The following is a 26,489-nucleotide window of genomic DNA, read 5'->3' on the forward strand; positions in this document are numbered from 1 at the left end:
ATCCCCATGTGAGTCTGTCAAAGGCCAAAGATAATAAATATACCATTGTCTTTGTTCTGAATTTCCATTTTCTTAATCTTTTATTTCCCCAGCTCTGGTAAATGAACTAGTAAGTCACATTGTATGATCACTGGAACATCAGTGTGGGGATTGGAATTTAAAGTACTGTATCTCTAACTGCGGTGCAACTTGATTTATCCTCTAATTTTATCTTTCTGTCCATTGTTGTTTTTACCTATGTGCCTGATAATGTATTGAACAACAGATGGTAATCCCACTGATCCATCTAATTCACGATTGTATGTTTTCATGTTGTTTCATCAATGTGATTTTGTATTTGCATCTTGGCACAGCTTATTTACAGAGATTCTTTATAGTTAGGGATTTATTTTTCTTCTTATTGAAATGTTTTTGCAAGAATCTCTGGAGACACGCAAGCTCCTTTAATACCGATTCAAGTATCCGCTGAATTATCAGACATTGATGGATAGTTTGGAGAAACATTATAAAAGTATTTCAAATTTATTCCCTTTGAGTGCATTAATTATCTGTTGATCTCCCCATAATGTATTTCCTGATGGATTTTCTGATCTAGCACTACAATTTGGCAGAGTACCAAGCAATTATATTCATTGCTTCCTGGATTGTTTTATATATTCCTATTCACCCTTCAAAAATTATTTAAACAAATTAATAAACTGAGAATGTGATAGATATGGGATAGTGTCCTTTAATATTCCACTGTATTATTTATACTTTTTTTGTGTGGAAGTCTTAAAATCAAATTCTCTAATATCACTGAAGGTGAAAATCTATGATCATCTATACCTTGTACTTTAGCCACAAGAACTAATAAATACAAAGCCAGTTGAGAGAGCAGAGACGGTTCAGGGCATTTCTTTGACAGGGTATTCCATTTAGACCAATGTTCCTGTACTTCACCTATAGCTCCACATTTTATTTCAAGTACATGTTCAATTCCCTCATGAAGTTATAATTAACTTGCATCCATCATTATAAAGGCAATTAATTCCAAATTAATTTTTCTCCTATTCTTCCAGTTGTATTGCTAAGAACCACTGTTCTTTGAATATTAGTTCTACTGATCTATTAAAATCTAACAAAATTTTGAGCTCCTGTTCATCCTCTCCTTAAGTCCCAATGAGAAGAATATTAACTCTCACTCTCTCATAACTGAAGGTTATCTCTGAAGCAAACAAATAATTTCTGGAGGTTTGCCCAATCATTCAGCATCTTTTGTGTTTTTAATCTCTGATATAATTTTAGTTAAATGCCTCTTCACCCTCGCCTAGAGTTCAGTTTGCTTTTGAAAGGGTGATGGACAGAACAGAAGGCCAAAGACTGGGCCATATTTACCAATGGTCATTGGTCCCATAGATAACTGCCCAGCATTTTTCTCATGGCTTAGACCAGCTCTACCTTCCACGCAGAAGTTGATGTGTCTGACTTCCTGTTCTGTGATTGGACTCACTTCTGACTTTGTGGGGAAGCCTCTATCTGTTAAACTGGAGGCTGGTATGAGCATTAAGAACTCAATCGTTTCAATGTATTTGCTGACCGTGAGTATAAAGGTAAACACTGCCATTATTGATTTTAATATTTTAATTATTGTTTCTTTTCATGATTGAAGACACTTTAGACTATTTTTAAACCCTCTGATAATCAGATATTTAAAAAGTTTAAAGATTTGAAGATATGGAATCATGTGGTAGAGGAATAGGCCATTAGACCCAACATAGCCATACAAACTATCTCTTATTCTAATCCATGTATCAGTAGTTAGTCCCTGCCTTCACCGCCTTGGCAATTCATGTGTTCATCCACGTAATTTTTGTCCCTATTTACAGGGAATACCAACAAGTGCATATACTCTTGTGTCCCAGTTTTTTTTTAACTGTAAGGATTACCATTCCGGAGTATATATTATGAAAGGTTAAAAATGGTCGGAGTCCAAAAGGGTTAAAGGTTATGAGAGTACCTTCTAAACCAATACATTCTAAACACCAAATACCTTCTGGGGGTGGGGGGATACTTTCAGATTGTCTCTAAAGCCTTATCCTTTACCCAAAACCCACACATTCTGGGAATAGACGCAACTTTTAATTTATGAAAGCTAATATGCCAAAAGCTCTCTTTACAACCCTATCTACCCATGATGCCACTTTCGTGGAATTATGTATCTGTATTCCCAGATCCCTCTGTTCTACTGCACTCCTCAGCACACTACCATTTACCACATATATCCTTCCTTGGTTTGTCCTTCCAAAATGCAACAGCACACATACGTCTGCGTTACACTCCATCTGCCATTTTTCAGCCATTTTTTTTTCCAGCTGGTCCAAGTCCCTCTGCAATCATTGAAAACCTTCCTCACTGTCCACAACTCCTCCAATCTTAGTGTCATTTGCAAATTTGCTGATCCCAATTTGCCACATTATCATCCAGATCATTGATAGAGATGACAAACAACATGGTCTCAGCAGCAAACCTTGAGTCACACCATTAGTCACAGGCCTCCAATCTGAGAAGCAATTATCCACTACCACTCTCTGGGTTCTCCTGTGTAATCAATGTTGAATCCAGTTGACCACCTCCCCATGAATGCCGAGCATTTGAACTTTTCTGACTAACCACCCATGTCAGGCATTGTCAAAGACCTTATTATAATCCATGTAAACAACATCCACTGTCTTTCCTTCATCAAAATTTTGAGTAACCTCCTTGTAAAGCACTGTAAGATTGGTTGAACACAACCTACCACACACAATGTCATGTTGACTATTCCTGATCAGTCCCTGGCTATCCAAATACTTGTAAACCCAATCCCAAAGAATAGCTTCCAGTAACTTACCAAATACTGACATCAGTCTCATTGGTCTATAATTTCCAGGATTACTTTTGGAGCCTTTTTTTAAACAATATGAGCTCCATTCCAATCCTCTGGTATCACACCTGTGGCTAAGGATATTTTAAATATTTCTGCTAGTGCACCTGGAAATTCAACACTAATCTCCCTCAAGGTGAAGGGAATATCTTGTCAGGCTCTAGGGACTTATCTATCCTTACTTGCAGGTTCCATGACCTCACTGTTTGTTTTCCTTACTTCTGTCAACTCTATGCTGGTGTCCTGAGTAAATAGAGATGCAAAAAAAAAAAAATTAAGATCTCCCCCAACTCTTCTGGCTCCATACATAGCCAACTACTCTGATTTTCAAGGGGACCTACTTTTTCGCTTATTATCCTTTTGCTTTTAATGTACGTGTGGAAAACCTGAGGATTCTTCTTCACATTATCTAGAAAAGTAACCTCATGTTTACTTTTACCCTTCTTAATTGCTTTCTTAAGTTTTTTCTTGCATTTGTTATACTTCCCGCTAACCTCATTTGCTCTATGTTGCCTATACCTGCTTTACACCTCTCTCTTCTTCCAAACCAGATCCCCAATATCCTTCGAAAATCCAGGGTCCCTAGGTCTGTTTACTTTGATTTAATCCTAATATGAACATACAAACTCTGTACTCTCAATGTTTCACCTTTGAAGGTCTTTCACTTATCTTGTGCATCCTTTTTAGAAAACAACTTCTCCTGATCAATGCTTTCTAGATCCTTTCTTGTTAACTCAAAATGGATTTTTCTTCAATTTAGAACTTCAACCAAAGGCCCAGAGCTATTCTTCTCCATAATTAACTTAAAACTAATGACATTAAGATCACTAGACCCAAAATTTTCTCCTACCAGTATTCTGCTACCTGTCCTCCCCCATCCCCTTGAATATCAGAGTAGTCGGCTATATATGGAGCCAGAAGAGATGGGGGAGATCTAATTTTTTTTTTTTGCATCACTATTTACTCAGGACACTGGCACAAAGTCTAAGGAAAACAAGCAGTGAAGTCATGGAATTTATATGGATTAATGTGGAGGAGGTGCTTGCTGCCTTAAAGCAAGTAAGGATGTCCTGCCTCGTTCCAGTATTGCACTCTTTCTAGTTGGTTTCTCTATTTTGTGATTCAGAAATTTTTCCTGAACAGATTTGACAAACTCCAGGCCATCCAGCCATTTTACAGTTGGGGAGTCCCACTCAATATGTGGAAAGTTAAAATCTCCAAACCTAAGTTATCTAATGTTATACCATAATTGTTTATCTATTCTATTCTGTGATTAATGAAGGCAAACATCATGCAAGCTATGTCAACCACCTGATCAACCTATGTTGCCACCTTTAGATATGAGGCCCTACCTTCGCCCAGTCTCAGACTACCCAAAATGCATCTCCTAACACATCAAATTAAATTCCAGATGCCATTGTTCTGCTCAATTTGTCCTCCTCTCTTATTAGCATCACCATTCTTAAATTTACTGCGTTCTTATCTATCATATCTCCTACTTTCAAAGTCAAGCCATTAATGTACATGGGAAACAGTAATTGTCGCAACAAATCCTTTGGTATGTCACTCATTAAAGGCTTACAATCACAAAGAATATCCTCCACATTACCCTCTGTTTCCCATTACCAAAAAAGAAACTTTTGATTTAGTTTTCCAACTTGGGTGTTGGACCAGCCTTCCATGTGAGATTTTTCAAAAGTCTTGATGAAATCTACATGGACAACAGCATGCTGTTTTAGGTTACAGCATTTAGATATTAGGTTACAAAATTCACCCTCAATGACCTCATCAATTTTATGTGGTTCAGAGCAAGATGGTACAACCTTTTCCAGGCTGATCAGCCCGTACCTCACAGGAGCAAGGGGCTGCCCATGGGATGGGTTTTGATCAAGAATGTGATGGTTGGAACTCCACACATACACTAGATATCCTTACTTCCCCACTGCTTTGTATTTTCTCTCACTTCCATGACAGCCTTTTCTACAGTTAATCTGTTGTTTCCATGGAACAAGTTTCTTCAAAGTTTGGCCACTTTGTTCATTTACCATCTATTCATGCACTTTTCATTGGATATCATCTTGGTCCCTGATGATTTCTTTTCCTTTACAGTGTCTTTTTTTTTCATATTTAGTGGCCAGACAATTAGCTCTCTTAAACATTTCATTTTCCAAGCTCTTATTTTTAGCAAAGTTAATGTTAAAAACATGACCTTATTCTTTAATTGTTGCATGATTTTATAATCAACTTTTTGAAATGTGTTTGAACAAAAACTTGAGAAAAATGCTCAGTCCAAATAGCAGGATAGTTTAGAGTGCAATTTGAACGTGGATTGTTGATTTTGGCTCAAAACGAAGCTCCATGCCATGGACTGAACATTTAGGAATTAGAATCAGAATTTATTGTTACGAACATGTCACAACATATGATGTTTTGCTGCAGCATCAGAGTCCAAACAGAAAAAGACCAAGTTAGGAAGTGTCTTTGATTCATGCAGAAATCTGATGGCAGAGGGGAAGAAGCTGTCCTTGGGCCACTGAGTGCTCGTCTTCAAGCTCGTGTAACTTTTTTCCTGATGGTAGCAGAGTAGAATGAAGAGATGATGGCCTGGTTTGGGGAAGGTGGGGAGGGGGTATTCTTTAGGATAAAATCTGCTTTAGGGGAAAGGACGCAAAACCCCACTGGAAATTGAATGGTTATTCTGAGTGGATAAACCCTGGTGATCTTGGGCAAGAACAATTCTATCTCAAAGACTTTGAAGTTTTGAAAATTGTAATTAATTGAGCAACCACAAACAATTAAAAGGGACAGAATAGTTAATCATTCCATTTGAAAGACCAAGGATCTGAATTTGGCCAGACCTCTCCAGAGGGGCAGTTTACTCCCAACATAAACTCTGGTTTGTCAGAGCTGGCTAAATCCAATGATGTACTAAAATTAAATGTATGGTCCCTGAAAATGTATGCTGTGCTCTACAAACATATTTACCCTAAATAATGATTGATGTGCATTGTTACAAGTAAATACTGCATGTTACTAATGTCGCATGACAAATGGACTAAATAAGACTAAACTTTAACTGCCCTTAGTGTTATCATTTCTAGATTTACAACAGATGATTAGCAACATGCTTCAGTAATTTTTAACTCCTTAGTAATTAGCCATATGGCATTGGTGACAAATATTATTACATTGAAATTTGCATATGATTTATATTAACAGAAAGACTGTGTAATTAAATGTAAAGAGGATCAGTTCCAGTGTAAGCATGGCCACTGCACTCCTGTCAGGTGGCGCTGCGATGGAGAGACTGATTGTCTGGATGGCAGTGATGAGGAAAACTGTGAACAAGGTAACTGAAATGGTTTCACACACATCAGTTTAATTTTAAGATTCCATTAGAAGGATATGTGTCTAAGCAGAATATATTACTATATAAGGGAGCCTTTCTTATTGCCAGGATTTTATGGCCATGCATTGATATTATATGCTCAATAAATTCTATTGCTGTATGGTGGGCTCTTGGTTGATAATTCTATGGTTACAGCTTTGAATGTCTTCAGAACCAGATAATTCAAAGGAGATTAGAATCCACAGTTTAATGCATGGTTTAACATGGTTATGCCAGGTTTCAATGAACATCTTAAAGGTTCAAAGCCTGATGCAGATGAGAAAAAGTCAACAAGCCAACATTGCATAAAATCTCAGTCTTCTATGTAAATGAAGGAACAAAGTCAAGTTTATCGACATCTGATTGCACAAGTACGACCTGACGAAAGAGCATTAATGCATTTATTTTGAAAATGCTTTCTTAAAATAGCTGTGACAGTCCCTTTATAAATACACATTATAAGGTTTAGAAAATATCATCAAGGATCCATTTATTTTCTAACCAATGATCTGACTGTGGAAGCCATTGCAACTTTCCTCCCAAGTGAAGCTAGCAAGCTGGGAAGCTAAGTTTTATCTCTGCCCCTTCCTGCTAGCCATTGTTTGCTTTATTCAATTTACTAATAGAGAACTGACAATGTGCATGTGCAGGAAGAGCTCAAACAAACTCACTGCAACCACATTCTACATGATTTCTTCCCTCAGTTAAAAAAAAGGAAGTTTCATCCACAAACAAAGGAATGTTAAAGATAAGACAAGAACAAGATAAAAGTACTTTTTTACATTTTTTCAATAGTGATAAAGATATTGAACATGCCATGTTTGTTTCTTGTTCCTGTTAATGTTATTAGAAAATAAGGAATTCTCCAATAGGAGCAAAAACTCTTGGTTAGCTGATAAATTAGTCCATGACAGGAGAAACAAGGAACATAAATCCATGAATTCATGAGTCATCAAAGCACTTGTCCTTTGATTGACAGATCTGCACTGAAAATTAATACTTTGCTTTTCCAGTGCAAACAACCTGCAATGTTGATGAATTCCAATGCAACAACACACTTTGTAAGCTTGTATCATGGCTGTGTGACGGCGAGGATGATTGCGGAGACAACTCTGATGAAAACCCAGACATATGTGGTCTGTTAATAATCTTCTTTAAATTCAGTAAATGCTCTGATGTTCATTTCTCTCTCTCAAGAGAGAGAAAATAACTAGAACAATGTGTAGAAGTCAAATAGGAGGATTTAAATTATGATAATAAATAGGGGCATGTTTTAGTTTAATGAGCTTTCCTGATCCTAATCTCTTTATTAGAAAAAAGGAAGTAATAGGGTAAATCATAGGCGCATAACTGCATTTCATACAGCTGGTGTTGAAGCGGGGTGGGGGAAGAGGAGGGTGAAAGTGTCTTTGGTGTTGTCTAGTCATAGGAGAGAGAGGAACAGGGTATCGAACCAACCAAATAGGAAGGGATGGGAGAGCTCTTGTAATCTCATGCAGTATTGATTGTTTGCTGTACTTAATCAATCCTCCACAAGATACCACTTGTACTTCGCTCATTCCTTCAACGGCCACCTCACCACAATCCAGGAGATGTGAAAAATAGCATTAACTGCTGTGTATGTTTGAAATGCAGCTGAGATATTTCTGAAAAAATGAAATCTGCTTTATTGGTCATGCATGGACAATGCAACAAACCATAATTAAATCAAACAGCTCAGTGTTAGTCAGGAGGTGATGTGTCAGTAATGAAAATGTTACTGGATATAGGTGTGTGACACAATTAATAGGTATTTTAAGAATGTTTTTTTTTAAATTATAGTATTAGGGAACTTGATAATGTTTGCCTTTTGCATTTTGCATTCAACAGCTAATTTTCAGTGCCCTCCCTCGAGATCATTCAGATGTAAAAATGGGAGAGTGTGCCTTCAACCTGAACGTGTTTGTGATGAAATGAATAACTGCGGTGACAACTCAGATGAAGTGGATTGTGGTGCGTGCCTTTATTTTATGAAAAGTCTATTATAAGTTAATGCTAATATATTAAGCTTTGAAGATAATATTTTATAAGACTGCATTTAATTTGTATTCAATAATAAATAATACAATTGCGACAAAAATTATAAATCAAGATTTTTGACTTGATATCAAAATGCAATAATATTAAGATTAAAGCAAGAATGTACAATGACTCTTAAGCCTATAAGGCCTCATTATTCTTCACAGTAATTGAAGTATTTACCTTTAAATGTAAACGTAGTTCTTTCATTTGCAAATTTGACATGTAACATAAATACAGGAAGAAACCACAAAAATAATGAGGTCTATGACCAGTTGATCTGATTTTGAAATTGTTGGTTGAAAGATAAATGTTGATCAAGGCGTGATTTAAAGAAAGGCATATTTTAATATTCGTTTTAGCCTCTGTACATGCTTAAACAGACTGAACGACCATTAGCTTAATAGAAAAACCAGCATCACTAACAATATTAGAAATTTCCATGATCTCATTGTATTGTGACCTGAAGACAAGAATATTACCACCCAGCCACATTAGAGCTGAGCAAAGGCAACATTTGCAACGATAGTTGAAAGATATTGGAGGAAACAATTTTCTATGTGTTTAGTGCAAGCCAGAAAAGACAGATTGCACATCTATTGACCCCAATAAGCATTCTTGTATTTTATGGCTAACGATAATGAATGCAATTATAATGATATGATCAGTAATCATAATTCTTCTTTTGAAGAGTGAAGAAATTTGTTTTGAGATATGTGATACAATTGGAAATTTCAGAGCATTATCAATATTTCACTGGGCTACTTCCCAGTAAATAACATAAAATCAGAAGAAATATGATTACATCGATGAAGCCATCATGTCAGTCCTTGCTGGAAGGCTACCCAGTCTCCCCTCATCCCATCTTCCAGCCCTAGGTTTGGACTTTGCAGGTTGTGGCACTTTAAGTTCTCATCCAAGTAGTTTTTCAAATGTGAAACATGTTTCTCTGATCCTCTCAGGCAATGAGAAGATGCTTGGGTTTCTTTTCCTACTTTGCCAGTGGATCCCTAATTATGCAGACAAAGCTTGACTCCTGGTGAAACATCCATTTTTCCTCCATCGGCAGAAGCCCAAGCAGCATTCACACACATCAAGGGTGACATCGATGCATGCTGTGGATAAATCCATCCCTTTCCAGGTGGAGAGTGATATGTCCAATTTTGCCCTGACTGCCACATTCAACTAGGCAGGCATTTATTTCCCCAGTCATTCCAGGGTCCTGAACTCCGGTACTCAGCCATTGAGAAGGAGGCCCAGGCCATAGCGGAAGCTGTGCGGCACTGGAAACACTACCTGGCCAGCAAACCGTTCACCCTGCTGACTGACCGACGTGTAGTCACCTTTATGTTCAATAGCAAACAGTGGGGAAAAATTAAGAATGACAAGATCCTGAAGTGGAGAATTGAGCTATTCACCTACAACCATGAGATCTTGTACCGGCCCAGGAAGTTCAGCAAGCCTCCCAATGCCCTGTCCTGAGGGACGTACACCAACATGTAGTTGGACCACCTCCAAGCCCCACAACAGCCTCTGCCCCCCCGGGGTCACCAGGCTCTGTAATATCATTAGAGCTTGCAAACTCTCTTACTCAGTTGTGGATATCAGGAAAATGATATGGAGCTGCCCAGTCTGCGCTGAATGCAAACCCCAATTCGACCGGCCAGACAAAACTCATCTGATTAAAGCAAATTGCCCTTTCAAATGGCTCAGTACAGACATAAAGGGCCCTCTCCCCTCAACCAACAGGAACTTGCTCAACATTATCGATGAATACTCAAGCTTCCCTTTCATCATCCCCTCCCCAGACATGACCACGGCCACAGTCATAAAGTCACTATGCAGCATATTCTCTCTGTTAAGATACCTCTGCTACATCCATAGTTACCGGGGATCCTCATTTATGAGTGAGGAGCTGTGCCAGTACCTCCTAGCCCAGGGCATAGCCATGAGTAGGACCATGAGCTATAACCCCCCCCCCCCCCCCCGCCCAAAGGAACCACCAGATGGAAAGGGAGAACACCACCATCTGGAAGGCTATCCTCCTAGCCCTCAGGTTAAAAGGCCTGCCCATCTTCCAGTGGCAAGAGGTCCTCCCTGAGGTGCTCAATGCTACCAGATCCCTACATCTATACTGGTATTAATTTGACACTGCATGAAAGGCTGCTTTCCTTTTCTGGGAAGTCAGCATTGGGAATCACACTTCCATCCTGGCTGACAACCCCGGGGGCCTGTCCTACTCCAGAGGCATACCAGGAACCACTAGACTGACCCTCTGGTCGAGAAGGTCCATCTCCTCCATGCGATCCCCCAGTACGGTTATGTGGAGTACCAAGATGGGTGGCAGGACACAGTTTCCATCCAGGACCTGACATATTCAGAGAACCTCTCAACCAACCAATCAGCATCCCCTCCCCCTATGACCACCAATGGCATAACAGGCCAGCTGGCCCCACTAATTTCACCCAGTGTCCCGCCCCAACCCCACAGTCCTATTAACCCCCTCAGCTATCAGGGACATGGCCTATCACGCAAAACACCAGTCAGGAGCCAGAAGCCAAGCCACAGCAGGCCCTGCAATGGTCACAATGAAAGACGAGACCATCACACAGGCTGAACTTATAATGGACTTGTAACTTGACGCACTTCACCCCACCGGATTCTGTTTTAAAACAAGGGGTGCATATGGTGGAACCACTATATAGCTATTAGCACTGTCTGTATGAATGACTGTATGAGCTGGCCTGCTCTCTGCACCTGTGTCTCCTCCACTCAGAATCGTCAAAAAGGCTGTTATGCCCAAACTCCTCCCTCAGTACCTGCCTTGGAACCAGACCAGCAACATTTGAGACATGCTGATGCCTTATAGTGATTAAAGCCTATTAATCACAACTCTCAGTCTAATGTGGCTGATCGGTAGCACTACAACAACCCTCAGAGATTGTGTAAATTTATAAGGATCAAAAACTTAAAACTGAGAAAATAATCACCCTTAGGGATCAGTGTGGTCATCCAAAATATGGAGCCTTGAGCTTTGCAAGGTCATAAATGAAAATTCATCATCTAGATTTGTTCTGGAGAGCTTGAGTTATATGAAAGGGGTGGGTTGGCTGGGACTGTTTATCCTGGATGCTGTCAGGTGACTTTATAGAGGTTTATAACATCACGGGGAACATAAATAAGATGGATGATCAGTCTTTTTGCCAGGTTGAAGGAGTTTATAACTGGATAGGTTTCAGGTGAGAGGGGAGGATACAAAGGAGATTTGAGTGGTAGGTTTTTCCAATGGAACGCGGCAAATCCCTGGAAGGAATGATGTAGGTAGGTACAATTAAAAGGTTAAAAGAGAGTTGGACGTGTCTATGGACAGAAGAGATTTAAAGGGTTATACGCCATACTAAGGCATAAGGAACCTGCTCAGGAAGATACCTTGTTCAGCATGGATGAGTTGGACTGAAGGGCCTGTTCTCTGCTATGGAACTCTATAGCTCTATTTCATCCTCCATAATATTATACGCTCATTTAAACCTCTCCTCAGACTTCTTTGCTCCAAAGGAATCACCCTGATCTATCCTATCTTTCATGAGTTAACATGTCAATATTGGTGATATCCTCATAAATCTCCTCTGAGGCTCCTGTCAGTGTAATCACATCTTTCTTATCATGTATTGTGCTGAACAGTGCCAGTACTCAAACTGTAATGTGACTGATGTTCTATATAGTTCAGGCATAACTCTCATTTTATGTCTCAACTGATGAAGGAAAATACTTGAGCGCCTGCAAAACCATCTGATTGACTTGCCGTGTTACCTTTAAAGATTTGTGGAGATGGAGATACACTGCAAGCTCCAGGTGTTCCATCACCATAAATATATTTATTTTAGATTGCTAATGCAATACAAAATCACCCAGTGAATGTCAAGAAAAGACATTGTGGAAGCTCATCTCTATAAATAATTAAAATTATTGACAAATAATTTGAGGAAAGTATGTGTTTTCAAGTGCAAGGCCTAATTTCATGGTAGAGGCAACTGATCATAATTTTGTGAAACTGCCTAAAGAATTACATTAGCACTCAGTCTGTAGAAACATTCATTATGCTGAACATAGCATGTCCCACTATTGCTGTATCGCAGCTTGAGAATAAAACTACTAAATTTTACATTACTCCGTACTGCATCATTTACACAGCAGTCCCTGACCATGGATAATGCCAGTTGATATAATCATTATAGTTGTGTTAAGGGGATGTGAGCTGGAGCATGTGACATATGCTGGTTGCCTGTAGTGACTGAATTAATGTTGTACTGCTGACCTGCTGCCCTATCTAATTTCATATTAAAGAAATTGGAATACATTAGTATTGGCATTGCAAGCTCCTGAGGAAATATAACAGTAAAATGTGGCTCGTATTATGATCGTATCAGAGTGCAAACTGAAATTATGTACTTTTATTTTCCAGGAATGAATTGGGTATGAAATACATAATTTTTGGTTTGAATACCATTTGTCTAATCTGCACTCATGTTAAATTAATGGTGTCCAATATTTAGATGTCATAGGCACAACATAAAAGAGGTGTTATATTAGGTAAATTAAAGGCTGAACATCTGGTGAAAGCCACTTATGATCAATTAATCACCACAATCCCTTGGAATTTAATCAAAGATATTGTTCTAATTTTTTTTTTTGGAGATACTCCTTTCTGTAAAGTCAAAAGTTTCAAGACTGATTTCCCAAATCCGGAGCCACGATAGCCTTCCTCCATTTGGCCTGGTCCAACCATCAATCTTTTCCTCCACCTTCACAACCCTATAAAGTCATTTGCCATGAGTGAAACTTGTCCAGCATGAGCCGCCAAAATGCAAAATCTCCCATGAAGCAAGCTGTTATTTAAAAATGGAGACAAACTTTGGTCTTCTAGCCTTTAGGTTCAAATGAGTGTTGCCTCAACAAGATAGCTGAGTCAGACTCATTTCCAAAATGTAAATTCTACATGAGCATTATCACTTCATATACCTATGATTGGCTATTTCACAATTTCTCATTGTGAACCATGCATTGCCTGCTTTTGGATAGCTTTCAGCGGGTTGGAATTTTTTTTTTACATTGTACATCATGATTCCCTCTGCCTATTTGACCCACAGGTAAGCCACTTCAAAGACCATGTGGAAAGGATGAGTTCACATGCAGCAATGGGAAGTGCATTCCTATTGAGCTACAGTGTGACATGTTCAATGACTGTGATGACGGTGGGTCTGATGAGCAAGAGTGCATTAGAAGTAAGTTGATTAAAGTAACTTTAGTATACTATTAAATCTTTACATTGTGTTACATATCAATATTTATAATGCTGGTGTTGACCATGTTGATGTTGAGTGAACTCAATCTTTTCTCCTTGGAGAGACGGAGGATGAGGGGTGAACTGACTGGGGTGTACAAAATGATGCAAGCTGTTGTGGATGGCCAGAGGCTATTCCCCAGAGCTGAAATGGCTAACATGAGGGGACATAATTTTAAGATACTTGGGAGTAAGTACAAGGGTAAGTCCAAGTAAGAGGTAGGTTTTGCACACAGAGAGTGATGGGTACATAGAATGTGCTCTTGGCAGAAGCGGGCACAATAGGATTTTTTAGGAGACAATTAGAAAATTACATGGAACAGAGAAAAATGTAGGGTTATATAGTTGGGAAATTCTCAGCAGTTGTTAGAGTAGGTTATTAGGTCAACACATACTTTGGGCTGAAGGGCCTGCACTGTGCTGTAGATTTCGATGTTCTATAACCATTATTGTAGCTTCCTTTGTGTAGCTTTGTGAATCAACTGCTTTTTCATATCATGGTTTCAGGGCTGTTTGATTGCGCACATTTGTTATTAATGAACGAATGGCATTAATATTGACTTCTCTGGCTTTCATTAAAATCCTTTCTTCCTCTGTTGTCCTTGCCTATCTCTGTCTCTCCATTCCATCTCCTTTTACACACTTTTTGAGATTCTTGCTCACAAGTTACCAGCTTGTAAGTGTTAGAAAAATACCTGCTGAATTTTGGATAAATTACGAATGTATTTGTATTTATTAATCTGTGCACAGAATCATCGTGCTATTGTCACATTACACAATGATAATCAAATGAAAAGGAGATAGTTACTTGCATATGATTTAATTGTAATCATTATGCAAAAGACTTTAAATCCAATATCTATTGTTCCAAGAGCAATGTGTTCTTCAGTCGAGATTTAACATAGTCCTCCTTGGCACTCTTGTTGTTTTCTTCTCTCTGGTCTACTCTTCTTCAGGAATGTTCCCCCTAAGACGCATTTATGGCCAATTTGTGGTATTCTTAAACCCTCTATCATTACAGTATTGCCATATTCTTATAACTTGTGGATAACTCCTTAATTCTTTTTTTTCAAATATTGCAGAACAATTCTACTGTTGAGGTGAAATGAACTCATAAAATGAGAATTTTGATTAACAACTTACTTTAATAGTATGAGTTGCATTTATTTTAAAAATTGGTGTTGATGAAAATAAGATGCAGTTTTAAAGTATGAGTGAATGCTATTCCATGAGGTAATATTTTGTTCTGTGATTTTTAACTGCAACTGTAAGTAAAAATGTTTTTGAGCCTTATACTGAAATTACCAAAGCACATACCAGCACATTGAAAATAAGCAAAAGTATTATATAATTCACTGTAGTTGTTACCATCTATTATTAATTAAGAGGGTAAATTGACATAAATATGAGAAGCTATTTCCAAAACACGTCATCATGGATCTATTACAAATTAGTTTCTTTTAATAAGAGGCACAAAAGTTTGCTGATGCTGGAATCTGGAGAGAAAAAAAAATCTGCTGGAAGAATTGAGCAGGTCAAGTACCATGGGGTCGGGGGGGGGGTGAGGGTGGAGGAAGGAATTGTCAACATTCGGGATCAAAATCTTTCTTCAGGACTGATGAGGTCCAGATGAAGGGTTTCACCCAAAACATTGAAATTTCACCTCCCCCACCTGTCCACTAAGGTTCTTCCAGTGGATTATTTTTTGTTCCTTTTGAGAGGAATTGTTTTATGAAGAATTTTCTTGGATTCAAAACAAAGAAGTTATGATATTGGTATAGTCATTTGGCCAGTGGTTCTCAACCATTTTTTCCACTCACATACATTAAGTTATCTGAGCACCTGTTGCATCCAATTGCCATTTACTCAAATGTATACTTAAATGTTAATGGATTAATTAGGACCTGAATATATCATGAGAAGAGCACCAGGGGACATCCATCTCAACATAGTTGAAAATATAAACATGGCAGATGCTAAAAATCTAAAATAAATACAGAAAATTCAGAAAAAAGGCAGCAGGTCTGGCAGCAGCTATGGAAAACAAAACAAATCTACTGCTTTAACTCACAAGTTAGAAACATATTGTACTTTTGCAGAAGCCATTGGAAAATAGTCATCCACGTCGTCTGATTCTGTCAAAACATCTCACTTACCATAAAAAAAAGAAAAACAAGAAACTTAGTTGGATGGAAGATCATGTCAAAATTAGTTTCCTATTTGTCTTCAAACCCTAAGGACACAACATGATCACACAACATAATATCTCAACATATTTATTTTATTCTAGAGTTGTCAAAAAATTGAGTAAAACAAGAAACAAGTTGTCAAAATAAAACTCTTGTCATGATCATGAGATATTTGTCTTCCTTATTGTTTAGACAAAGGTTGTTTTTTTTCTACTTCTTTCCTTAAGACTTTGTAATGAACTCCTCAGCTCCTACAAAAATTGCAAGTCTTTTCCCTGATGTACTTCTTAATTTATCAGCCCTTCACCTCAATTATTGTGGAATACATTGGCACAAAATATGGGCCGAAAAATTCGTACTGTGCTGCACTGTTCTGTATTTAACTTACTCTTTGATTTGGTTCCAATTTAAATGCTTATTATATGTTAAAAATATCAATTTTCTTCACAGGTTCTGACTGCATTCCGTATTTACTTATTTGTGATTTATGGTTCTTTATTGTATAGTTAAAATTTGTGGTTTTGTACATTTAATTTTCATTTTTTCGCCCTCAGGTTATAATGAATTTAATTGTGAGAAAGATGTAAGTCTTTGTGGGAATGATGCATATTGCAACAGGACAAAATTTTCAATTTTCTGTGAATGCCGACCTGGTTTCCAAAGAAACAAAGTCTCAAAGCAGTGTGAAGGTAACTATTCAATTATTTATGACAAGAGCTATCTCTTGAATTGGATTCTGAAGGCATCTCCCATACTTATTTCAGGGTGAACCCTTGTGATGTGTACTCCATTAATTTATTATTATTATGGAATAATAATAATAATTCTCACCTTTTCTGATAATTTGAGCAACGTTTCAAATAAGTTATTTTAGAAAATGTTTTCCTTAATTTTACCAGTCTTATGAAATCTACCCTTCAAAACTATAAAGTATAGAGTATCAGAGTGGGTCCTTTTCCCTTTGGATCCTCGGTTTGAAAATCAGTCATCATTTTTGCTGGCTAGAATATCCTATGTAAATTCAATTGTAGCTGCAATTTCATGAAACAAGACTTCCTAAAACAGTTAATAGATTAGATTTGCCTTCTCAGACTAGTCTGCAAATATAAAGATGCCACCAACACAGAAGATTCCTTCACAGTTTTTGATATGTTCTATATTATAGTGGTACATTGAACGAACCCAAAATTAATTTAATTGACGATTGCTATCGAATAAGGATAAAATTCCAGGCCTCCATTTCCTCATTTGAGTTTTGGACATAATGCTGCAATAGTGCATTGCTTTCTGACTAAAATATCATTTGAAATCTTAAAGTGAATCCTTTAAACATGTGTCTTCGAAAAGCTTGGCACATAGAAAAGTCAAATCCTCATGAAAAATTGCATCCTGCGACCAATTTTAGAACTATTCAGCTGCATTAAGAGTCAAATTTTATTTTACAGGTATTGCATGTTAAAAATTGGAAATGCACTACTTTCAACATGTTGTTTCTCTCAAATCAATTGAAATGAATGTTGTAACCTGAGTTCAATATACATACACTACTATAACGTGTGGAGTGCATACAATCAAGGTTGAAATCATCTCTTATCCTGTGCTAATTTTAAAATATATATCTTGACAAAATAACTTGAGAAAGATGTTTCACACACCAAGTAATCAGAACCTGGACTACAGCTGTAGAAAAGGCTAACTTATTTGGACTTCTCAAAATGGGGTTGGATATGTATAATCAGTACAAAAGAAATAGGAAGGGTAGGTTATTCAGCCCTTCATGCCTGCTTCATCATTCAGTAAGATCAGGGCAGATCTGGCTATTGATTCACATGTTCACCATTACCCCTAATTTCTTCAGAAATCAATCTGTCTGTCTTAAATGCATTCAATGAGGCAGCTTCTATTGCTTCCTTGGTCAGAAAAATTCCAGATTCACTCATGTCTGGGAAATGCCATGTACTCCTTATCTCCTTATGCCATGTAAACCAACTCTCCTGAAACTTCAGGGCAACATTTCCTGGTTCTAGCCAAAGGAAACAACTTCCCTGCTTCCATAATAATAAGTAAGATCTCCCTACTCTTAAATTCTAAAATTAAAACCCAATTGACTTTTTGAGTACTTGAAAACCAAATTTCTGTGATTCATTCACAAGCACTTCCAAGTCGCATGCACGACAGCATGCTACGATGTTTCACCATTTAAATAATAATCCAATCTATTATTATTCTTTCCATCAGATAGGAAATAATTTGCAGGACTATGGAAAGAGAATAAGTTGCAAGGAAATAAGCAAAGAGGAATGGAATGAATGGGATTTGCTTGAGCTGGTATGGAATCACTGGGCCAAATGGACGCCTTCTGTATCATGATAAATCAGTAAGGGAAAGTTGGAAAGTGTGAACACCAGATTGATTTATTCAGGGCCAGTATGAACTTTACAGGCTGAATGCCCCCCTTCCCCACAGATTCAGTGCTCAAGAACACAAAAAGTGCTGGAGGAACTCAGCAGGTCTTGCAGCATACATAAGAGATAAAGGTATATAACCAATGTTTCGGCCCTGAGGCCTTCTTCAAAATATGAGCAAAAAGCAAACAGGCACCTGAATAAAATGACAGGGGAGAAGGAAAGAAAGAGCAAGGGGAGAAGCACAGGACAGCAAACAAAAAAGACAAAAGCCTGTCTTCTTTTTTTCTCGTACCTTGAAGAGAGTGTCGGGACCAAAACTTTAGAGATATATCTATCTTTACATCCCATGGACCCTGTGAGATCTGCTGAGTTCTCCAACATTTCTGTGTTTTTTACTATAATTATAGCATCTGCAGACTTTCATGTTTCACTGCAATACTCAAGAAACTATTGCACCCTTTGGAAATATTGTCTCTTACATTGCAGTTATTTATATTTTTACAGACATTAATGAATGCCTTCAGTTTGGAACTTGCTCGCACTATTGCAATAACACTAAAGGGTCATTCATATGCGCATGTGGAAAGAACTACAAACAGTCTTACAACCACAGCTGTAAGACAGAAGGTAATGGCGCACAAAACATTGCATTGCAAAGTAAATTATATGAATGGCAATTTTTGAATGTAGAATTAATTTACTTTAATATATGTCAACTCTTAACATACATTAAATTATTGATGCAATAAATTTGAGTGTTTTTGTGTAAGTTAGTGTGAAGTTTAAAAAAGTGAAAGACAGCTCATAATGTGTCATGGCATTGCATCTTTGAAATTCTAACAGGGTTGCAGCGTGTGACAATTGTTCTGTCAAAGGTGCCACAAAATTACCACCGTTCAACATTAAACTATACTCAAAAAAGCAAAAAAAAATTTATAAAACCAACAGATTATATTAAAATATAAAACTCAAGATTTTTTTTATAATTTTTCAATATTTTATAGGATAATATTGTTATCAACATCTGGTACCATTAACAGATGAACTTTTATTCTCCCAGTCTTCCATCAGCACATGAAAAAAAGGCATCCTTGAATTTGACTGCTATCCAACTAAATCGAGTGAGATCATTTGTTAAACCATATGAATATTTCATTAAAAAAGTAGTTTAGTAAACTCCCTGAAAAGGTTTCGAGAAACTAATGCATTAACTTCCTCTAAAAGGGAAAGTGAAAAGGAAAACAACACAACTGGTAAGGAATAGCAGAGTGAGATGAATTATACTATTTGATCAACCAAACTAAACATCAACTAAACATCCAATGAATTGCTGGAGGAGCTCAGTAGATCAAACAGCATTTATAGGTTAGGTTTGAACTAAGATAGTAGAATAGGTAAAATTAATTACATAGATAAAGATGGAAAGAAGCTAGGGGAGATGCCCTAACACTTCTGCGACCTTCTGCCACTTCTTTCCCCTCTTATGCATGCTATATATGTAATATATATGCCAGCATATAAGACAGCTCATGTATAAGGCCAGCCCTTGAATTTCCACCTGAAATGTTTTGAGCTATACTTACAGTATAAGACTACCCCAAGTCTTACACTTACCGCTGGCCAGTGGAGTGATACTGCTAGGCATATTTAATATACTAATTTGCAATATGTTAAAAGCAAATTACCCAGTAAAGGTTTAAATGTTATTAGTATATTTTAAAGTAAACCACCATCAGCTCTTTCACAGGCCATTTAATGCTTGTACAGAGCCAACGGCAGTTGGACTGGGTGGATAAACCCTGTAGGGGACCACTGAGACCTCGCTATTAAGGTTTGTATTTTATACTTGGTTTTGGGGTGACATTTTTACTGTTCACAGACCATGTTGAATGCTGGTGTAGCGGGCTGAATCAACCCCACACACGATGGGCCCAATCGCCATACCAAACAGCCAGCACAGCAGGACACAAGGGCTTTATCCCCACTGCGCAGAAATTCCAGGCTGCAGGAGCGCATTGCCAGGGGAACGGCCAGGCCTCTCAGCAGCATTATGACATCACTCCCGTGAGCCTGTCACCTCCCCTAAAAAGGAACGCGCGTGGTTTAAATAAATGGCAGTTACTGATTTACTTACTTGGAGTGGATGGTAATTATTTCAGCAGCTCTGCCTTTAGCAGTGCCACAGTGGTGACCCCGAAAAGGTTCCAATGTTTTTAGAACTCGCAACACACAAGATGAATCCTGCCGACTCGTCCACGGCCCAAGTGACTGCCACCAACGGACCTCCCACAGCAGTTTACACCAGAAGCATCTACTTGCTGCCATTCTGGGCAAACCAACCACGCAGCTGGCTGCAACTTACAGATTCACAGTTTGCCCTGCGAGGAATAACAGCTGAGGATACCAAGTTCTGGCAAGTGGTCAGTGCCCTGGACCCCACCACAGCAGTGAAAGTTGCACCATTTATCAACAACTCACCTGTGGACACAATGTTTAAATGGCTTTTGCTCATGTCATTTGAACTTAGCCGGCACGAACAAGCCATTTGCGTGCTTAACATGCAGGCCCTAGATGATTGCAACCCCTCAGAACTGATGCAGGAGCTAGTGGCCCTTGCAGACAAATACACAAAGTATTTCCTGTTTCTTTCCAAGTTGCCACCACCATCTCCAACATGGACTTTGCTGAACTGCCCCTCATGACGAGAGAAACAGACCGGCTCTTCCGCACTCCACAGCCCATTTGCACAGTGGGAGCAGCAGCACAAACCTCAGTCACCTCATGCACCCCCATGGCAACCATTACAGCAGTCTAGCCACAACGCAGTTACTCTAGTGACAAAACAGCAGGGTACTGATACTACCACCATTGGTGGGGATGTAATGCCCAACAGAGCGTACCACCCTGCACCTTTTCAGACAGAAAACCCAGTCTGATGCAGGGGAACAAGCCAGCCATTGTTAGTAGCCTTGGCAATTGGGACCAGAAAAGGCCTACTTTGCCTTTGCAACCAGAAGGCCCAGTGGGAATTTTTGATAAGACACCGGTGCAGAAATCAGCCTAGTTCTGCACACATTATTTGAGGGGAAGATCAATACCAGAGCCCTACCCCTACAGGTTGCCAACAGTTCAACCATCCCTTCCTATGAGACACGTTGCTTGACCATTCACACTGGGAATGCCATTTTCAGGTGGTACTGTACTGTACAGGCTCTCCTAGGAGCGGATTTCATCCGGGTGAATGAACTCCTAGTCAACCTCAACCGATGCCAGCTATTCATTGCCACCATTTTAGAGATTTTCCCCCTCACTCTGCACCAACGACTTTCCGGCCTTTAGGAGTCCATGCTCTTGAACAAAGCAAGTACACCACACTGCTTGCAGACTTCCCCACTCTACTGACCCGAACTTCCACAATGCGGAACCAGCACATTGCGTGCAACACCACATTGAGACCACCGGACCACCCACGTACGCATGGGCATGGCGACTGCCCCAAAATAAGTTCCTCCAAGCCAAGGCCATGTTTGCCATGATGGAGGAATTGGGGATCGTCCGCCATTCCAACAGCCCTTGGGCTTCACTGCTGCATTTGGTCCAAAAGAACTCTGGCGGCTGCCGCCCCTGTGGAAACTACCACAGGCTCAATGATGCAACAGACCCGGACATATACCCCATCCTGCACATACAGGACTTTACCACATGACTCCAAAGTGCCCAGATTTTTTCCAAGGTTGATCTGGTGAAGGACTACCACTAGATTCCAGTGCACTAGGACCACGTGGGGAAGACGGCCATAATCACCCCATTTGGCCTCTTCGAGTTCCTGAGAAACCCAGTCGGGCTGAAAAATGCAGCTCAAACATTCCAGCGCCTCATGGACGTAGCGGCAAGGGAGCTGGAGGGGAATTTCATGTACCTGGACAACATCCTCATTGCCAGCCCAGATGCCAGGACCCACAAAGAATATTTAAAACACCTGTTTGCCCAGCTGTAGACTTTCAGGCTAATCATCAACTCGTCATTGTGCCAGTTCGATTTACCCATCATCGACTTCTTTGGTCACTATATTTCCAGTGAAGGAGCAACACCTTTGCCAGACAAGATCAAGGCCATTCGGAACTTTCCCAGGCCCAAACCCCTCAAAAGCCTGCAGGAATTTCTTGGGATGGTGAATTTCTAACATTGCTTCCTCCCAGGAGCAGCAGCCACCATGTGGCCTCTCTTCGACCTCATTAAGGCAGGTAACAAGGAGCCCAGCTGGTCTGCGGAGGCACTCCAGGCATTCAAAGAGACCAACTCAGCACTTTCCACATTCCTGGCACACCTGGATCCATGCGTATCCCTGTCATTAACGACAGATGCCTCAGACCAGGTAGTGGGTGCAGCACTGCAACAGTGGGTTGATCACCGGTGGCAGCCACTCACTTTCTTCAGCAAATACCTTCGACCACCCAAGTTGAAGTACAGCGCTTTTGATCGCGAACTGCTGGCAATGTACCTGGCCATATGTCATTTTGGTTCATCTTCGAAGGCAGAGTGTTCACAGCCTACACACACCACAAGCCGCTGGAACAGGCGCTGGGCAAAGTCTCAGACCCCTGGTTGGTGAGGCAACAACAGCACCTTTCATACATCTACCATGTAGTGGGGAAGTCCATCAAGGTAGCTGATGTACTGTCCAGGCCAACGATCTCCGAGGCAATGGGTGGCATCAACACAGCTCAGCTCGCCAGGGACCAGGCTGAAGATGCCGACACACAGGCATACCGCACCACCATCACCAGCATACAAATTGAGGAGTTCGCACCAGACCCAGGAGGCCCAACACTCCTGTGCAATATGTCTACAGGCCACCCCAGGCCAATCCTGCCCATGACCTGGAGATAGAGGATAATCACTCAAGTTCATAGACTCTCTCATCCTTACATCCAGTTAACATTCTGCCTCATTTCAGACAGGTTTCAATGGCACGGGCTTCGGCGCAAAATTTCACTTTGGGCAAAACCCCATGTACAATGCTAGCAAGCCAAAATCTATCGGCACACTAAAGGCCCAGTGCAACATTTCCCGCCCACAGCGGAAAGGTTCAATCACATACAGGTGGACATTGTAAGGTCCCTTCCCATCATCCAGGCGATAAAGTACCTTTTCACCATGGTCGACCACTTTACATGCTGGCCAGAAGGCAGTGCCCATCCCGGCCTGTGACATGGAGGCCTGTGTGAGGGCCTTTACCTCACAGTGGGTTGCCCATTTTGGTGTCCCTTCCCACCTAACTTCAGACTGGGGAGCCCAGTTTACCTCTTCCCTTTGGGAAAACATGACTAAATTCTGCACCAGCCAGCTGCACCACACAACTGCCTACCACCCCCAATCCAATGGGCTGGTAGAGTGCTTTTACTGCCATCTAAAAGCAGCCCTCAAATAATGGCTGCATGGGCCCAACTGGGTGGATGCACTCCCATGAGTCCTGCTCGGCATCTGCACAGCACCTAAAGAGGGCCTCCCCATTTCACCAGCAGAAATGGTCTACAGTGCACCGCTCTCCATCCCAAACAATGTCTATTTCAGCTCCACGGAACCACCACTGAATGCCCCAGATGTCCTACAGTGGCTGATGAACCACATTGCCTACCCATGTCCATATCCTACCACCACCCACGGATGCCAACTAGCCATGTCCCTCAAGAATTCAAAACTACGGACTTTGTCTTTGTAAGATAGGTGAACCCGGTCCCCCCACCCCCCCCCCCCCCCCGCAGTGCCCTTACAAAGGGCCTTTCAATGTACTGAGAAGGGAGGGGTTTGTATATACTCTAGACATTGGTCATGCAGGACATGCATGACCTGTTTAAAGTTGACCACCTCAAGAACACCCATTTGGATTGTTCAGACCCTTTCCCTGCCCCTACATACCCGCCCAAAGACAATCTCCCGAATCTCACCCAAAGAGACTGTGATTCTTGGTGGGGGTGGTGTGGGGTGGTGTAGCGGGCCGAGTCAACCCCACACATAATGGGCTGAATCGCCATAGCGAACAGCCAGAACAGCAGGGCATAAGGCCTCCCCCTCCCAACACCACCGCACAGAAGTTCCAGGCTGAAGGAGTGCGTATCCAGGGGAACAGCCAGGCCTCACAGCAGCATTATGACATCACTCCTGTGACCCTGTCACCTCCCTTAAAAACAAGCACAAGTGACTTGAATAAACAGCAGTTACTGGTTTACTTGCTTGGTGTGGACAGAATATATAGTTCAATAGCACTGCCTTTAGCAAAGCCACACCAGCACCTATTACCACATATGCTATAAATGTAATTTAACCTCTGCCAGCAGAATTGTATCGGGAACAATAAATCTTTATATTTGAGCAGAAAGGCTACCATCAACATTAGCAATTAGAGAAAAAAAAATGAACAGATTTTTTGGACAAATAGTCAAGGTTTAATTTTAGAATCTAAACTCACTAAAATCATCTCTGATTTTTGTTTTTATGAGATAACTTCTGGTGTTGAGTATAAAGCTTTATTCTCTTTAGAAACATATTATCCTGGTGGAAATGCAAAAGAGCACTGGGAAATTAATTTTGGCATCAAGAGCTGGTTAAGAAAGTTAGTAATATCAGTATTTTACTTATATTAAGAAGAAGATTTAGTGGTGATTTGTTCAAGGTTGATGAGATTATTGTGTTTTTGGAAAAATTGCGCTCAGATAAGTTTATACTGAATGAAATTCACAGAAAGGGCTAATGATCAAGGAGAAAGAGAGATTAAATTTGTTTTCAGTGAAGCAGCAATGCACATTTGAAACATTTGCAATACCCAAGAAGATGATATAGCACAAATGAAGACAGAGGTCAGAAAAGGACTCGACAAATTCCTGTCCACATATAGGATTCAGATTTATTAGATCCATACTTTTTGAGCCATTAAGAAAATCAAATAGGATGACTGATAATGGATTACATGGGCCATTGGTCTACACCTATTTGAAAATTGGTTTGTTAATAATTCATAAAAGGTGTAGATGAAGAGCTGCAATATAATGTCACCTTTTGTTCTTATAATTCTCACACAGGTTCAGAACATCAAGTGCTCTACATTGCGACCAGAAATGAAATTCGCAGTATTTATCCATTTGACCCCAACTCAGCCTATGAACAAGTGTTTCAAGGAGATGAAACTGTCAAAATTAGTATGATGGATGTGTACATTAAAGGCAAAAAGATCTTCTGGACCAATGGGCATACAGGCAGAATCTCCTTTATAGATATTTCACACAAACAAGAAAGACAGACAAGCGATGCCACCGACCTTAATGTAATTTCAAGAATGATTGAATGCGTGAAATCATTAAGAATAAGTTTGTAACAGCAAGTTAATTAATTTATTGTTAATCATATATTGTCGATTTCTTTACTCCTGATTTTTCCTGTCAGACATTTGTTTTATCTTCACTAACATGTAGTTTACCATTACTTTTGGTCTCATATTTCACTTTGATTTTTATCATTATGAATTAGATTGTTACATGCAAATTTATGATATAATCCTGGGAGTGAACTCTGAAGAGAATAGTATGAATTTTGTGTCACATTTCTATAAACTTGAGTCACTTCTGGGTTACCTCAAGCAGTAACAAATATTCCGGCTCCAATATCAGGGCTTGATGCACTGGGTCCTTGTGGAAGATTATATTTTGTAAAATCATTTAGATTTAATATTATCTTTTGAGTGTATAGTCACACATATATATATATATAAATGCAATGCGAAGATGCACTGAAATTCCTACTTAATGCAGTCACACAGATACATGAGGTACACCAATTACAATAATATGTTACCACAATACTCCATGACATAGAAAAAGAGATAATAAAATTAAAATGATAGACAAAGAAATATTCACATTTGCAGTTAAAGGGGAAAAATTATGTTTTAAAAATGCAGACAGGTTTTTTTTGTGGTCGTGAAATAGTTCATAGGCAGGATATAAGGGAAGGTTCAAAAACTGATTATGTTGGAAATGAAAACTGTTCTTGAACCCAGATGCTCCAGACTTCAGGCTTCCATACCTTTTACCTGAAGGTAGCAATGAGAAATAATCGTGACCAGGATCATGGAGATCCCCTATGATGTTGACTTTTTTTAAACTGAGGCAGAGCCTCATGCAAATGACTTCAGTGAACTGGGGGG

At 39.6% G+C, this 26,489-nt stretch overlaps 1 protein-coding gene across 14 annotated transcripts in view; it reads left to right on the top strand.

The window, feature by feature from the left end:
* LOC138761991 (low-density lipoprotein receptor-related protein 1-like) overlaps positions 1-26,489 on the top strand; it is a 1,165,126-nt gene that overhangs the window by 1,064,295 nt on the left and 74,342 nt on the right. For 13 of the 14 annotated variants that reach the window (XR_011356692.1, XM_069935089.1, XM_069935091.1 and 10 more), the window contains 7 exons: positions 6,125-6,254; positions 7,307-7,429; positions 8,163-8,285; positions 13,499-13,633; positions 16,436-16,570; positions 18,794-18,916; positions 25,369-25,610. Coding sequence is in view for 13 of the 14 variants with exons in the window: in XM_069935089.1 (XP_069791190.1) it covers positions 6,125-6,254; positions 7,307-7,429; positions 8,163-8,285; positions 13,499-13,633; positions 16,436-16,570; positions 18,794-18,916; positions 25,369-25,610 (1,011 nt within the window). In the remaining variant the exon portion in view is untranslated. The remainder of the gene's footprint in view (positions 1-6,124; positions 6,255-7,306; positions 7,430-8,162; positions 8,286-13,498; positions 13,634-16,435; positions 16,571-18,793; positions 18,917-25,368; positions 25,611-26,489) is intronic. The other variant, XM_069935092.1, reaches the window with a different exon arrangement.

This window comes from Narcine bancroftii, chromosome 4, assembly GCF_036971445.1.
Source record: "Narcine bancroftii isolate sNarBan1 chromosome 4, sNarBan1.hap1, whole genome shotgun sequence".
In the NCBI taxonomy this organism is placed as follows: Eukaryota; Metazoa; Chordata; class Chondrichthyes; order Torpediniformes; family Narcinidae; genus Narcine; species Narcine bancroftii.